The sequence below is a fragment of the Canis lupus genome, chromosome 26 (assembly GCF_011100685.1).
Source record: "Canis lupus familiaris isolate Mischka breed German Shepherd chromosome 26, alternate assembly UU_Cfam_GSD_1.0, whole genome shotgun sequence".
NCBI classification, from domain to species: Eukaryota; Metazoa; Chordata; class Mammalia; order Carnivora; family Canidae; genus Canis; species Canis lupus.
In genome coordinates this window covers 19,281,487-19,298,426 of record NC_049247.1, presented here as the reverse complement: position 1 = coordinate 19,298,426, position 16,940 = coordinate 19,281,487, and the positions used below count along the sequence as shown (strand labels likewise).

The 16,940-nt window shown below is 43.3% G+C and overlaps 1 protein-coding gene and 1 long non-coding RNA gene across 14 annotated transcripts in view; one reads left to right on the top strand and one right to left on the bottom strand.

Annotated features, from left to right (window-relative positions):
* Positions 1–16,440, bottom strand: part of LOC119866192 (piwi-like protein 1) — a 32,007-nt gene extending 15,567 nt beyond the window's left edge. For 5 of the 13 annotated variants that reach the window (XM_038575456.1, XM_038575460.1, XM_038575459.1 and 2 more), the window contains exons 1-7: positions 16,036–16,171; positions 15,345–15,532; positions 14,741–14,813; positions 12,405–12,605; positions 12,162–12,265; positions 10,000–10,070; positions 1,510–1,638 (exon numbers count right to left, since the gene is read on the bottom strand). In XM_038575456.1, the coding sequence (XP_038431384.1) occupies positions 1,510–1,638; positions 10,000–10,070; positions 12,162–12,265; positions 12,405–12,605; positions 14,741–14,813; positions 15,345–15,373 (607 nt within the window). In that variant the 5' untranslated portion in view covers positions 15,374–15,532; positions 16,036–16,171. Of the gene's footprint in view, positions 1–1,509; positions 1,639–3,648; positions 3,781–4,678; positions 4,948–6,695; positions 6,844–8,783; positions 9,600–9,999; positions 10,071–12,161; positions 12,266–12,404; positions 12,606–14,740; positions 14,814–15,344; positions 15,533–16,035 lie in introns of those variants that run through there. The other 8 variants (XM_038575461.1, XM_038575462.1, XM_038575463.1 and 5 more) reach the window with 7 other exon arrangements.
* On the top strand, positions 5,021–10,849 carry LOC119877592. The gene is made up of 3 exons (XR_005379306.1): positions 5,021–5,269; positions 8,731–8,882; positions 10,629–10,849. It is a non-coding gene; the product is annotated as an uncharacterized LOC119877592 (long non-coding RNA).
* Positions 16,441–16,940: the final 500 nt, after the last annotated feature.

Below are 16,940 nucleotides of genomic sequence, written 5' to 3'. Positions count from 1 at the left end.
CAGATCGAAAGCTTCTGCACAGCAAAAGAAACAGTCCACAAAAATAAAAGACAACCTACAGAACGGGAAAAAGATCCTTACAAACGACCTCTCAGACAAAGGGCTAGTGTCCAAGATCTATAAAGAACATATTCAAAAAAAAAAAAAAAAAAAAGAACATATTCAACTCAAGAGCAAAGGAACAAACAATCCGATCGTGAAATGGGCAAAAGACCCGAACAGAAATCTCACAGGGGAAGACAGAGACACGGCCAAAAGCACATGAGAACATCCCCGCATCACTGGACATCAGGGATCTACAGATCCAAACCCCCATGAGATACCACCTCACACCAGTGGGAATGGAGAAAAGTCACAAGACAGGAAACCACAAATGTTGGAGAGGATGCGGACAAACGGGATCCCTCTTGCAATGTAGGTGGGAATGTGAACTGGTGAAGCCACTCTGGAAACGTGTGTGGAGGTTCCTCAAAGAGTTAAAAACAGATCTTCCCTATGGCCCAGCCTTTGCACTGCTGGGGATTCACCCCAAAGCTGCAGATGCGGAAAAATGCGGGGACACCTGCACCCCGCTGTTTATGGCAGCAACTTCCACAGTAGGCAAACTGTGGAAGGAGTGTAGGGATCCATCGAGAGATGAAGGGATAAAGAATATGTGGTCCACGGCTACAACGGAATTATTCGTCAGCCATGAGCGACGACAAATACCCACCATTTGATCCGACGTGGACGGACCTGGAGGGACATACGCTGAGTGAAATAAGTCCATCGGAAAAGGACACGCTTGATATGGTCTCATTCATTTGGGGAATATAAAAACTGGTGAAAGGGAATAAAGGGAATGGAGAAAGGGAGGGAAAATATCAGTGAGGGTGACAAAACAGGAGACACACCGAACTCTGGGAACTGAATAAGGGGTAATGGAAGCGATGGTGGGTGGGCGGTTGAGGCGACCTGGTGATGGGCACGGATGGGGGCACTTGGCGGGATGAGCACTGAGCATATGCTATATGCTGGCAAATTGAACTCCAATAAAAAAATGTAGAAACAGAAAACATTTTGCTAATATTTAACACGGACTAGTATGTCCAAATGTTATCTTCACAACCCCTCCCATTAAATCTGACCAAATTAGAGTTCTCAATGCGATTTCACTATTTTGACCACAAACTAATGACTGACCTTTTAAATTAAGATGTGGACACATGAAACATAAAGAATACAGCTTAGGAGGTTTGTCTTTACAATGGCACCCCGAGCAAAACTGAATAATGATTCTGTTTTGTTTGTGTCGAGAGAGCAAAAGAGCAAGTGTAAGGAGGAGAGGGGCAGAGGGAAAGGAAGAAAGAGTACGAAGCAGGCTCCATGCTGAATATGGGTGAATCTGATGACCTTGAGGTCATGACCAGAGCTGAAAACCAGGAGGCAGAAACTTAGCTGACAGAAACACCCAGGTGCCCCTAGGACAAGATTTCTTGAGGCTATTTAATGAATCAATTTTCATGTTACCTTTTGATGGTTCGAGTGATAGTTCTACTTGTAAGCTGCAGCAGATGTTTAATAGTCTAATCTGCATTCCTGGGCAGGTGTCCCCAGGTTTTCTGCTAGGTTCTGGTTGTGTTGTTTCCATAGCAGATCCTGGGGAAAAAAAGGACATAGAAAGAGCTGTTGACTGACAGGTTGTTGTTAGAAGAGCCTTGAAAATTAAGCAGTGAGTCCCATTTACAATTGCACCCAATAGCATAAGCTACCTAGGAATAAACCTAACCAAAGAGGTAAAGGATCTGTACCCTAAACACCACAGAACGTTCCTGAAAGAAATCGAGGAAGGCATAAAGGGAAGGAAAAATGTTCCATTCTCATGGATAGGAAGAATTAATATTGTGAAAATGTCCCTGCTACCCAGGGCAATTTACACATTTCATGCAATCCCTATCAAAATGCCATGGACTTTCTTCAGTGAGTTGGAACAAACCATTTTAAGATTAGTGTGGAACCGGAAAAGACCCCAAAGAGCCAGGGGACTATTCAAAACGAAGACCACAGCTGGGGGCATCACAATGTCAGATTTCAGGTTGTACTACAAAGCCGTGGCCATCAAGACAGTGTCGTAGTGGCACAAAAACAGACCCATAGATCAATGGAACCGAATAGCGAATCCAGAAGTGGACCCTCAACTTTATGGTCAACTAATATTCGAGAAAGCAGGAAAGACTATCCCTGGAAAAAAGACAGTCTCTTCAATAAATGGTGCTGGGAACATTGGACACCCACATGCAGAAGAAGGAACCTAGACCATTCTCTGACACCACACACAAAGATAAACTCAAAAAGGATGAAAGATCTAAATGTGAGACAAGAATCCATCCAAATCCTAGAGGTGAACAGAGGCAACAACACCCTTTTTCAACTTGGCCACAGCAACATCTCGCAAGATACATTGGCGAAGGCAAGAGAAACAAAAGCAAGAAGGAATTATTGGGACTTCACCCAGATCAAAAGCTTCTGCACAGCAAAAGAAACAGTCCACAAAAGTAAAGGACAACCTACAGAACGGGAGAAGGTATTTGCAAACGATCTCTGAGATAAAGGGCTAGTGTCCAAGATCTTTAAAGGACGTATTCAACTCTAGAGCAAAGAAACAAACAATCCAATCATGAAACCGGCAAAAGACACTCACAGAAATTTCACAGAGAAGACAGAGACACGGCCAACAAGCACATGAGAACATGCCCCGCATCGCTGGCCATCAGGGAACTACAGATCCATACCACAATGAGATACCACCTCACACCAGTGTGAATGGGGAAAAGTCACAAGACAGGAAACCACAAATGTTGGAGAGGATGCGGACAAAGCGAACCCTCTTGTACTGTACGTGGGAATGTGAACTGGTGCAGCTGTTAGAAGAGCATTGAAGATGAGTGATAACCTTATCAGAGGTCAAACTTTGATCTTATTACTGGTCATTTGCCTTGCAGAGCAACCTGAGTCAGCATGCCGTGCAGAAAGGCCTGGAGTTGCCATATGCTTATGGTTCCTGACTGAGAATATAATCTGCTAAATTTACAATGAAACACAATATGGAGTCTCACCCCTCCAGGTATTTAAAAAGGTCTGATGTATATTCTAGAAATCTGAGTTTTGGCAAATAGTTCACAAAATATTGAAAGCTGAATTTTGCAGAGATTTTGTGCAGTGTCTGCAGCACCTTTCAGCACACCCAAGAAAAAAGCAATGATTTCACGTCCATTGATGAACAAAAGGATAAAAAGATTAGTCTATCTCTACAATGAAATATTATCGCAAGGTAAGAGGAAGGAAATCTCAAGAATTGTGATGACATGCATGGCCATGTAAATCAAATACTGCATGATGGCACTTATATGTGCACTGGCACGGTCAACACACAGCATCAGGAAAGAGAATAGGAGCTAGAAGGAGGGACAAAGGGGGAAATGTTGCTGGTCGGATACAAAGCTTCAATGATACAAATTCAATGTGTTCTGGAATTCTATCTGCAACCAAGGGCCTGTCATAAGCAACGCTGTATTATATGCTTGAAATCAGGAAGAGATTAGAGGATATCAAATGCACTTACTGTCAAAGAACAAGAAATTCGCTAGCAGACACTGTGTGGGGACATACCTTTCTTTTGATGAGACAATATGCAAAACAGAACAACATAGTCATTGAGAACGCAGTGCATAGTGTTGATGACTTGCCAAAAGTTACAATACTGATGAGGAAGGGGTCCGAGACAGGACGTGAGTTGGTTCCCTGGGGAGAGAGTTCCCTGAACACTTCAGATCTGCCTAGGGTCCCGGAGATCATGCTCTGATCCCCTGAACCAAGGGCTGCCTCAGTCTCTTTCTCAAATCCTCCTGCCCTAAGTTCCCTGTGCAAGACATTCCACAACAAGGGGGACTGCCTGAGCCAAGAGTAAAGTTCACATCCTAACGGAGTCATCCACCTCCCGGTTTCAATCCCTGACCCAAAACACAAAGCAGTTGCCCCCAAGTCAAGCTCTTGGAAATGGCAACGGGAAGCCCAACTGTGGTCATCCTCCCCCAGTGCTCACACTGCCATCTGGTTCCCATGAAGCCTTCCTGGGCACCAGTGGACTCGCCCTCAGTGACCAGTGGACTTCTCCCAAGCTGACTCAGAACCCAGGATTTTCCAAACATACTGTCCCATGAGGGCTCTGCCAAGAAGTAGCTTCTTCTCTTCAACTGACCAAACATGTTGAACAGTTATTGTGAATTCATGACATTCAAGCATGTTTTAGGCCTCAGGGTGAATGTGTTATCAGACATACTACCACATGTGTCTTATCACCTTTTTTTCCCTTAGGAAGGCTGCATGCCCAACATAGACTAGACACATGACTCTAGATCAAGAGTTGCATTCTCCACTAATGAGCCAGCCGGGCAGTCTCCACTCTGCTTCCAATTCTTATTGTATGTGTGCCACGGCCTGAGGTCAGACCATGCCATGACACTGATGGCCGGGCACTGGTCAGCTCTGTATCTCAGCTGTACAAGCAAATAGCAATGAGCGGGGAATGGATACCAAGCTAACCATAACCTGGCCCTTGAGTCTGATCTTCATTGTCCCAGGGGTAGGCTCTCATTTCACCATTACTAGCGCTCATCATACAGACAATGCCATCACATACCATGAAAGAAAGTCCTCGATTCTCAGCGGATCGAGGTCACGTGCTCAGCACTGACAGACTTAGACCAGGTTATCTAATGGTGCCTCCAAACCCTCAGAATCTGCAAACCGACCACAACCATGGCTTTGCACCTACCACTATCATAGCTTTATGCTGACCATAATCATGCTTTAACTGACCAGAACTATGACTTGGAATTGACCAGCCTCCTATGTCCTTTTCCTACTAGTGATTATGGCAAGATCTTTACCACTACGGCTCAAGAGCTTCCCTGGGCTATGTAACCACGGAGGTGACCTCATAATGGTAGACAGTGCTGGGATTTCCCTTGGCACAACAGGTCCTTCCTGACATACACACAGACGCTAAAGATCCTTTGCACAGTAACCAATAACTCCATGCCTGAGTCATCATTGCAGTTTAGTTCACTAATTAGAATATGAGTTTTGGACTCTAAGCTTGGATTCATATCCTGGCTCCTTAATTCGGAGTTCATGAACTTCATCACTGTGTCTCTGTTTCCCCACCTGAGGAGGAGGGAGTGTCAACAAAACATCACATATGTGTTTGATGAGCATTGAATGAATAAAGGTATGGATAGTGATCAGGAAGGTTAAGTAGAAGCTAAATATCCTGTCTGACATCTCACGTTTCCCAAGTTCCAGAGCTAGATTGAACCCTGGGAATCTGACTTCCCAGACCATTGCCTTGTAACGCAAACTGGCTTTGCCTAAATACAAGTATTTTACCTTAACACCATTTAGTATTCACAGAATTGGAGGCCTTGAAAAAAAAAAGCTATTTGCTTCCTCCCTGAATATACTCTTGGGACCCTTGATCTATCCTGACTATCCTGCACGACGTTCCAATTCCTGAGTCATGATCAGCACATCAAATGTGATGCATAGTAGTGTGCAGGAAAGTAGAGTCACTAGTATCAACTCTTGTGTTTTAAAACGTGTGAGACAAGGTCACTGTGCATTAATTATTCCTCACACTAATATACGTGCCTCAAAACAGTGCCTGGTGACCCTTGGCATGTCCTCGGATAAACCACAGCTTAGCTTTTGGACAGAGTTCTGGAGGGCAGTTTAGGAGAACTGAGTAAGACGTTATATGAAAACAACTCTAATGAAGTCTCTTTGTTTTCAAGCGACATTCCTAAGTGCAAACGCTTGCCATTCTCCACATCTGTAAAATTTACTTTCTCTACTCAACTGTGTGCATCACCTATTTTTCTTTGAGAATGACTAATAAGTGTTTACATGGTTATCTCTCAGTCATTAGTTTATTAACCAATTATCCACGCAAGTAGAAAGACTGGCTATTTGTTGCACACCTGAGAATAATATCATATATTCACTATGCTTACACCTTAAGAGGGGAGGAATGGGATGAGGGATAGCATAAAATTGATATCTCTATAAAGTGTAATTTTGGAAAATGCCCAAAGGGTAACAGGAAATATGTGTTTGGGGCATAAATGGAATCAGAGACATTCATATTCACAGGGGGACTTTTGGGCAACCATTCAGATGAAGGTAGCAACGTGCCCCTGCAAATACGGAACTCGATCCCCATTTTGGGAAAAAACGCAAGGAAGACATTGTAAAGCATTGATAAAACAATGACAAGTATCCTCCATATCAACCTTTCTGGATTTGCACTTAATTTCTGAAATGAATACTTTGAATGTGTAATTTTGGACACTAACGAAACCTGAAAATAGACGTGGCCATATTTCCCCCTGTGAGGTCCTTTGTGATGACAAATGAGGGCTGCAGGATATAATAGGGAGTAAGACATTTTTTCAAAACGGAGGCACAATATTCAAGGCAGTTAGTTTGGTAGAATAACGAAAAACAGAAATGGAGCAATAGAACAAACGAAAACGCGTACGTATAACGCCGCATGACAATTTGGGGAGAGGAAACTAAACAATGAGAAATATAGTCGGAGAAAGAGTTAACCATCCAGTTGGTAGCAAAGAGCATTCAGAAGATCTTTAGGAACATACCATCGCAGAGTAAAGAATTGAGATTGCCCATTGTCACGACGCCAGGTAGAGAGCTGAGCACCTACTCACTTCTCACTCACTCAGCTCAAAGAGTGACAGGTGGGAAGAAAGTCAGAGGTGTTTCCCGTCACCATGGCAACGGGCATCCTCATAAAGCTTTCAAAGTGAATGCAGCTGCACAGCAACCAACTTCTGCTCTGTAGACTGAGGTGCATCTGGGGAGACAAGGGTGGTATTTGAGAGGAGACACTTTGTATCACAAAGTGTTAGATAAGTAGAGTTTGTATAGCAAACTCTATTTTAAGCTGCCTGAGGACCCTCGCACTGTTTTCCAGAGTGGCTGCTCCAGTTTCCTTCCCATCAGCAGGGCCGGAAGGTTCCCCTTTCTCCACATCCTTGCCAACGTTCGTTGTTAAATTTAGCCATTCTCACCAGTGTAACGTGGTACTTCATTGTGCTTTTGATTTGTATTTTCCTGTTCACAGGTGTTGTGGAGCATTCTTTCCCGTGCCTTTTGGCCACGTGTAGGTCCTCTTTCGAGAAACGTCTGCTCTGTCCATTTCTCAAGTAATATTAAAATATGTCATTAGGGGCGCCTGGGTGGCTCAGCGGTTTGGTGCCTGCCTTTGGCCCAGGGCGTGATCCTGGAGTGCCAGGATCAAGTCCCACATCAAGCTCCCTGCATGGAGCCCGCTCCTCCCTCTGCCTGTGTCTCTGCCTCTCTCTCTGTGTCTCTCATGAATAAATAAATAAAATCTTTTAAATAAAATACATCATTAAAATATAAAAGTTTAAATAAATAAATAAATAAATAATATATACAAGTTAAAAAAGGAAAGATTTCAAAAAGAAGACTTGATAAAACAAGAAACTAGGTGAGATGAGAATAAAGGAAAAAATAGAGGATGACTGTATCTTGAAAGAAAACGGAATCATACAAGGAAAACCTTGAGTTGCTGTGCTCTGTTCCCCAGTGCTAGAGGTTCCACTTCTGTTTGGTCAGGAAATGTGCTGGTCACCTGTCCTTCCAGCTGATCCTCCCAGGAAGGGCCTGCTGCACAGATTCTCAGGTGTGTGTGCCTGGGTGGTGTTGCACCGACCTTGTCAGGGGGCCAGGCTGTTTGCTCTGTGAGGGTTTTGTTCCCTGAAACCTTTCATGTCTTTTTGGGGAGTGAGAGGCAAAAAGACCACACCCTGATCTCCAGCCCCAGAGATGAGGGATGTGGTGACTGACCAATCTGCAGACTCCGATGGTGCCTGCCTACTCCAATTCTCTCCTAGGGGACCTGGGGGGACGCAGAAATGTGCAATGTTTAGGTTTCCTCAGGCAGTCTTTGCCGCTCCTGCCCTCCCCGCCTCTTCCTGGAGGAACGGGAGGTGTGTCCCTTTCTGTGGTTGCTGGCCCCCCACAAGGAGAACGTTCAACCGGGCCAATGCTGACCCACTCTTCCTCTCCCAGAGGAAGGTGGAGGCTGTGTTCCAGGCCAGTGTGGACGGGGGTCACCTGGCCCGGCGGGGGATCGTGGTTGATGGCACCACAAACTGAACATTCTCGCAGGCTTGCTCATCTGAACCAGTACTTGGGAACTCTGCTGGCTCAGGCACCTGAGTGCTTTCTGGCCTCCAGGAATATTGAGACCCCCCCCCCCCCCCCGCAATGACCTGTGGTTCTGCACCCTTTCACCAATGAGTTCCTTTCAGGCAGGGACATCTCTAGAGGAGCACACTTCTAAGGGCCCAGATTTGAACCTGGGGGCACTTTCACTTTCCTAAAGTTGGCTTACACGTGCTCCCTCCCCCACCCCACCCATTATCCTCTAATATATCCCTTTCCGTTTTACTTCTCCACTACTCCGCTTCATTTTTTCACTTTTCTATTTGTACACTCAGCCATTCTTGCTTACAACTCGGCTTGATTTCATTGGTGTTCAGGATGGCTTGATAGTTATGTAGCTAATTTTGAGGGACCAGCTGACATGAGGACCTCTACTCCGCTTTCTTCCATCCATCTGAAATTTATTATTTTTTTTAACAGGCCTAATCCAACTGATTCAGGAGGTTAGTCCATGAACCTGTCATTCCCCAAAATTCAAGTTTGTTTTTCAAATAAAGTCAGCTTTATTTAGGATCACGCAAACTACTTGAAGCACCACACACACAGGATTCCTTAAGAAGAACCTGCGGGAGGTATAGTCCCCCCACACACCAACTTTACTGTCCTAGCTCCATGAGCCTGACTTAAGCAGTAAGAGAGGTTTCTATTCACAGCCACTCACATCTTAGGGGGAGGAACTTCCTCACAAGGTTGGGGCTGCTTCTATCTGTGGTGGGAACCAGGCCCCAGTGACAAGCAGAGGAGGCAGAGGAGAGGCATTCCCCAGCCCTAGGACCTACAAAACTCCAGAATAAAGAAGTTGACTAAACACAAACCATCACCAGGCTGTGTTTATGGATTTTAATAAGTACCCGAGCTTAACAAGCCCTCCTACATCAAGGCTTGCAGGGAGATTAGAAAAAAAGGAACAGGTTCTTAGGGGGTTCCATGGGGAGAACACAATCCGGAACGTTCTAGTTCTGCTCTGTCCTCTGACTTGGGTGTGGACCAGAAAGTCAAAGAATGAATTCCCCATCCAGCAACTGATGCCCTCTATGCCATGCTCTCTCTCTTAATTCACAGATCATAACTGTGATATTCCTTTCAGAGACTGAAATGTAGAGTTTACACAATCTGCACTTTACAATTTATATACCCAGAGTCTTTAGGGTACACAGATTTCAAGGAGGACTCAATCTGTGGGACTTCATGATCCATCAGTGCTTGAAGCTGAGCATTCCCAACTCCATCCCGATACACAGTTTCCTGTAGTAGAAACTGATTATGTTTACACCAGAGCTTCAGGGCAGCTGGAAGGAAACCAGAAACACGGGTGAATAAGCCGTAACTCAGAACCAACTGGCCACTGCTATTTGTAACAGCTTCTAGGTTCATGTTCTTTCAATCCTGTAGCCTCCAGGACACATTCACTGCCTTTTGGTCTTCACGTGAGCTCAGCATTTCTCAACAGCACCACTACAGAAATTCTGACCCAGATAATTCTTTGTGGGGGCAGAATGGGTGTTGCTGTCTTCTGTAGCATGCCTGGTCTCTACCCGCTAGTTGGAGGCCAGTAGCACCTCCATCCCACCTCCATCCCATCCTAGAGCGCATCTCTAGGCATTGCCAGACGTCTCCGGGGGGACAGTGTGTCCGCTGGCAGACAACTACCGGATGGAGTCAGGCAACCAATCTTGATGGGACACTAACCTTCCAAGCAGGTTTTAAGCCCGTTCACAAGCTCTTGACCCGACTCCTGGAAAATGCACTGAGAGAACCACCTGTTTGGAGAAAAATAAGCTGTCAGTTTGAGATTTGGGAGTCTTAAAATTCCCTTATTTTTCATCCTGAGTTAATCTAGAACCTCTGGTGGTGGGGGGGGGGGAGGGGAGAGTCACTATGGGTAGCTGAAGATACAGTCAGGAATCCATTCTTTGATGCCTCTGCCGATATCGAAGCATTGGTCTCTTCCAGTACCCTAGGCATTCATTAAAATTGTGAATGCACACAAATAGGAATATGGAAGCATTCACTAACATTGGTACAAATTACACGCACTTCAATGTGCAGGACTACTGCTGTCTCATGGTGGACACCCAAAATAAATAACCAGTGTTACTGGAGATTGCCGCTTTCAGGCTGAGGTCTTAAACAATGGTTCATCCATAATCATGGTTTGAGGGAACCAGTTGCTTTGGAGCAGTAATTTTTACTTGACCACTACCCAACAGATCAAGCAATACTGGTCTCAAGTTTCTATACCCTGTTTTTTTTTTAATTGCTTCAAAGTATTACAATGACCTGACATGATATAATACATTTGTCTGCTTCTTTTCCAGAATTTACAGTCTACAAGATGAAATCATGGTATGTTCAAATGCTGAGAACAGAGCAGTGGAAATGTTGTGCCAAAAAGCAAGATTTCAACATTATTCATGAACTGAATGAAATCATTTGGGGAATATAAAAATTAATGAAAGGGAATAAAGGGAAAGGAGAGAAAATGAGTGAAAATCTCAGTGAGGGTGACAAAACATGAGAGACACCTAACTCTGGGAAATGGGGGGTAGTGGAAAGGGAGGTGGGTGGGGGTTGGGGTGACTGGGTGATGGGCACTGGGAGGACACTTGGCAGGATGAGCACTGGGTGTTATATGTTGGCAAATTGAGCTCCAATTTAAAAGAATTAAAAATTAAAAAATGAACTGAATGAGAGCTTAATTTCTTCCCATGATTGAAACATTATTTTCCACATGCCCTTCTACCAAAAAAGCAAACCAATATTATATTAAACTAGAACTGGAACTAGACTGGAATAATTGATGCCATTCATGAAAATAAAAATGGACCCCCTTAAAGAATACTCTGTAATTATACCTAGGGGGCCACAATTCTCAGGAAGCATAAAAATGACTGGTGATGGTCATACACGTGCTAATGCTCAAGAAACTAAACTGAAGAATGTGCAAACTCTTTTGAAGGTAGGTTCTACTCTAAGCACAGAAAACAAAAGTATCCCTGAAGCAAGGGAGAAACATGAGATATGGAAGCATATCTTCTTCGGCAGATCCATTACATATAGATCTGTGAAGAGCAGATCCTGTACCTATAGGATTCTGATTGTATTCCTAGGTCTGTCTTCCCCATGTGGGGCCTGAGTCCTTCCCCATGTGTTAATGGGGAGACTCACTGATCATCAGAGCCCCCAGTGAGCAGAAATCTAACGCTTGGAATCTGTGACTATTGTATCGCCCCTGTGATTATGTCCTATGTCACAGTTGGCTTTAGGGGAGATTTTCCAGATGGACCTTATCTAATTTCATAACCCCCTGAAAAAGCAAGATAGCAGAAGGGGGAAGAGAGATTTGAAGCAGAACAAGGAGTGTGTGCTCTGGGGGAGCAGGGCATTCGAGAAGGAATATGGATGAAGTCCCAGGAGCTGAGACAGGTCTGTAGCTGGCAGCCAGCAAGGAAATGGGGACCTCTGTCCTTCATCTACCAAAAACAAAAACAAAACAAAACAAAACAAAACAAAAAGATTCTGCCACAATATGTGCACTTGCAATAGGACCTCAAGCCTCCAGAGGAGGTTGTGGCTTGGCCAACATGGCCAACCTGATGGCTGCCTGACACACCTACACGCAGACACAGGAGTGTCCTCTTAAGCTGCCATGTTTGTCATCATCTGTTAAGCAGCAACAGAAAAATGATATAGATCCTTCCACATCAAATGTATTTGGAGCATAACTTTGCCAGAAGAGGGAGAGAATACCCTGCCCATGGCCCTTGTCAACAAACGTTAGTTAGGCCCACCTCTCCTCTTTGGCCTACAGCTAGTTACCATCTACACAATGTCTGCCTACGCCCACTCACTGCGTCAATTCTTGATTGATGCTGGACACGAAGCCTGCAACTGACTTCCGCCGATTTACAATATCATGGAAACAGTCAATACTAATGAACATCGCATTCTGTAACTGAAATTTTTAAAAAAAGGTAAGACATTGAGTTAGAACACAATAGAAGCACAATTAAGCAATTGCGTTTAAGATGGTTGAGTCTTAAATTCCACTGAACACAAGTGAAATAAAGAGAAGGCAATGAAATCCAACGTACTCCTGTCTCCACCTTCCGGAGGGCTCCTCCCATCTTGCAGTTCATCTGCTGGGCAATCTTTGTCACAATGGTCATCAGCGTCTGGGGTTTGTCTAAGGTCCGTGCCACGACACACTGGCTTGGGGTCAGACAATTGACACACAGGTATTGTTTTATGCCATCATACAGGTCTTTCTTTTCACTGGACAGCACGCAAAGGACCTTGAAATAAAGCAGCAACAAGACTACCTAGGACATGAAACCACAGTAATGGGAGAAGTGGATGTCACGTCAAGCAAACTACCTAGGTGGAGGAACAGAGTCTGTTCATTCAATCCACAGCTGGCCCAGGAGGGTAAAGGGTCTGGAATCCCATTCCATTCAATAATGGCGAAGGTGAGCATATGGAAGAAGAAAGAGCCTAGGAGCCAGGCACGGGCAATATGCATGAATCACTTGCACTTGCAAAGTCTTTACGTCCTGGCTATTCTGTTTCTAGGAGTTCATCATGAAGTTGACACAGAGGGTTAACAAGCACAGACTGAAACGTACCATCATCAGGAACGTCACCACTTACATGATGGGTGCTGTGAGAGCACTTGCCAACCATTGTACTTGACTCAGTTAATTCTTCAATAACCTACTGAGATCAAGACTAGTATCCCCATTTTACTAGTGGGGATAAGCAAATAAGCTCAGGAGTTATGGAAACTGTCTGATGTACAGGCAGCAGGGCAAGACTTCTAACACGTGCTCAGACCTCCAACAGGACATGGGATCATAAGAAAGAGCAATTACTGTTTGGTTGCTTTCTAACTATAATGGAAGATCCTCAATGTATTATTTCTAACATGATGATGCTTCTAGGAAGATTTTTTGGGGATAATCCTCAATCAGACTAGGGAAATTCCTTTCTCATTTTACAATTTTCTTTTCACATGAATGAATGTGGAATTCTATCAAATGCATTTTGTACTTTTTTTTTTACATTTCATCTGCAATTATTTTTCCTATAATTCACCACACTAACTGTTTCTTTTTCTGAAGATTGCATTTCAGGCTTACTGTCACCCTAGGCCCATGGTATTCTACTTTTTCTTTTAAGATTTTTAATTTACTTATCTGATAGAGAGTGAGAATGAGAGCTATCACAGGAGGAGAGAAAGAGGCAGGTTCCCCACTGAGCAGGGAGCCTGAAGTGGAACTCGATCCCAGGACCTGAGGATCATGACCTGAACTGAAGGCAGACACTTAATTGACTGAGCGAGCCATCCAGGTGCCCCATCTCCTGATATTTCTTTAACCTCTAGCAAATCTGTTAATCATGAACTCTCCTTGTTCTTAATGTTGCCAAGCCTCCCTCAGACTGTTTTCTTCAATCTTGACAACACCAAGTTTTAACACTTCTTGCTTTCGATCTGTCATTCTGTTTAGTTTCTGCTTTTTGTTTAATTCATTCTACTTTGTTTTGGTTCACTGCGCTTAGTGCATTAAGGTTCAGATATGCTTTTCTTAAAGCACCTAATCTTTTGGGTACAGATTACACACACACACACACACCTCCATTTATTTATATATATACACATATATAAATATACATATATATTTATGTATATAAATTTATGTATATACATATACACATATATGTATATTTCAATAGCTCAATAAGTCAAGCTTTTAAGTACAATTGCAAAATCTAGATTCTAATTTTTCTGTGACGATTTCTGAGTAGTATTCAGAGAGTGATCAGCTAACGTATCCTACAATTTCAGCTTCTGGAATAGCATAGGCCAGTCTCCTCCTAAGAAGAGCTGTTCAAACTGATGAAAACACAGGGACTGTGCCTGTTTGGGGCTCAGCCAGTCTAACAAGGTCATAAAGAGTTATTAGGTTAAGACAGGAAAGAAGTAGGGACCCAGAGAGGTGATCTCAGCAACTGAGGCCACTTTCTCCCAAAGTGTCTGCCCACTCTCCAGTGAACATGGTTGAAAGGTCAGAGACCATGAACAGGCTGACAGCCTCAGAGACAGGAAAGGACAGAAATTGAAGACAAGTCCCTGCCAAAGAAAGGGCACTTGAGATAGATTTTGAGTGTCTACCACTCAAAATTAAACAGATGAGATTTATAACACTACAAAGTAAGACAGCAAGCTGCTGTCAATGGGATGCCGGGGTGGCTCAGTGGTTTAGTGCCAGCCTTTGGCCCAGGGTGTGATCCTGGAGTCCCACATTAGGCTCCCTGCATGGAGCCTGCTTCTGTCTCTCCTGTCTCTCCTGTCTTCCCGTCACTTTCATGAATAAATAAAATCTTTTTTTGTTGTTGTTTTTAAAGGAAGTGCTATCAAATAGACACTTACCATCTGTGTTTTGGAGGAAACATGATTTTCTAAGACAGTTGTATAGGACTGGACTGTATCACTTACTTCAAGCCTAGAAAATAAGTATATATCATCTGTATTCAAAAGGCAAATATGTAACAAACGTTTTATGCAGCCAATGGAGCACCACATAAAAACAAGGTATAATGTTAAAAAAAAATTACTTTTAACTAATGGTCGTGAAAGATTTACTTATTTGAGGGAGAGCTTGTGCACGTACACACATAAGGGGAGGGGCAGACAGAGTGAATCTTAAGCATACTCTCCACTGAGCACCCAGCACGATCTGAGCCAAAACCAAGAGTCAGATGCTTAACTGACTGAGCCACCCAGGTGCCCCGAAAGTTTGTTCTTAAAACAAAAATAAGTTCAATTTCTGGCTTCCTCAGCATGTATCCCAATAGCCACAAACTATATATCCCCAAAGCCTATTTTACAGTTAATTGGAATAGATTAGACTTTGTTTACAAACCTCCATGGTTTTAATACAGTGACCAATTCCTATAATTTAATATCGTCTGACTCTACTTTACCTCTGATTTGAAGATCGGTTGTTATAGATCTTAATTTCAGCTCTACTTACATTTTTGCCTCTCTCATAGCTATGCCCATGGTGGGTGTGACTTTCCGTAGACTCTGTACTAAGGATGAAGCCGCTCCATAATTTCTCGTAGGATAGAGTATTAGCCAATGATCTAGTGACTTCACATTGAGTAAGGGTCCACTTCTGGTCTCTCTCGACCAATCTGCAAACTGTGGATGGGAGTCAAACTGGAAGACACAGTATAAGACTTCAGTTTTTAAAGAAATACCAACAAAGAGCCTTTCTATTGCAAATTTTTGCTACTTCCTACTGAAACGTTACAATTTTAAACTTTGGTCATAACTGAATTAAATATTCTTTCCTTAAGATAGTGGTAAGTAATACTGGGATTCTATCACGGGTTACTCTGGATTGTTTGGATTCTAGCTATTTGACTCTTAAGGATATACTTGGCAGATTGTTTTGCCATAAGAGATGTCCACCAACACTAACCAAAGGTAAACTAAAGTTTACCTTTAACCAAGGTAAACTATAGAGTTTACTATATGCCAAGGGTGTTACATGCATTCTAATCGAACACCTGCTTGCTCTCCCCTAGAGAAAGGACAAACAGCCCAAGAAGAGAGAGCAGTGAGTTACTGACCTGACTTAGGTCCTCTGCATTATTATTCATTTGGCCCCAAATGACTACATGAGTAACTAGAACATGACCATTTTGAAGCTGCCTTACCACTGTTCTTCCTTGAAAAATTCTTACTCCTTTCAAGATCCTTCTCGAGACGGACAAGAAGTTGGTATCAAACTTCAAACCCCAGAGTCAAAGTTCCCGTCGTACCTCCCTATTTCTGAAAGTAAAAATATTCCCACAGAATCAAACCAAAGGAAATAAGCAAAAGTGATGATCCATTTGCAAAATTCTCCTTTAATCTAAGATGCCTTGTTGTTTGTCTTCTGTATTGACATGTTGCAGAGAGAGGGTCTCTAGTACTTTGAAGTCATGTCCTTACTCTCACATTTGTGCTTAGGGTCTTTCTATTTTGTTCTTCCCCTCCAGACCTCCTCTAACTTTGCATCGATGGAACAAATAGAGTTGTTCCCACAAGAGGTCATTTTCTTCCAACCTGTTGTTTTTTAGTTGGAGAATCTGAGATATCAAGAGTTCTGCACGGGTCTCAACTTCAGGACATACACACAAACACATACAGAGAAGAATAGGACTTAACATTTGTATAGTATTCATCAGTTTCCGTAATTCGTGCTGCCTTTTTTCTGGATCCAACCTCATATGAAGAGCCAAGTCTCTCATCACCCTGTAATCTTTTAGCATTTTAACTGATAGACCCTTAAAAAGTTAAGAAGATATAGCTAAACAAGCAAGAATAAATATGTATGTGAAGAAGCCTTGATGGTTTTATCTGGAAGAGGAAGAGCCAACGGAGAGAACACAGCTCTGGGTCATTATGGAGTACTGTGAGAAGCCTGTACTTCTACATCATAACATCTGGGGCTTGAAAGGGGTGGTCTTCTAAGAGGACTGCATAAATCTGAAGTACCTGTCAGGTAGCATAGCTCAGGAACCAGCATTATAGGCTTATGGGGTACGTCCTGTTGGCTCTTTTTCCATTTGCCTTTGCT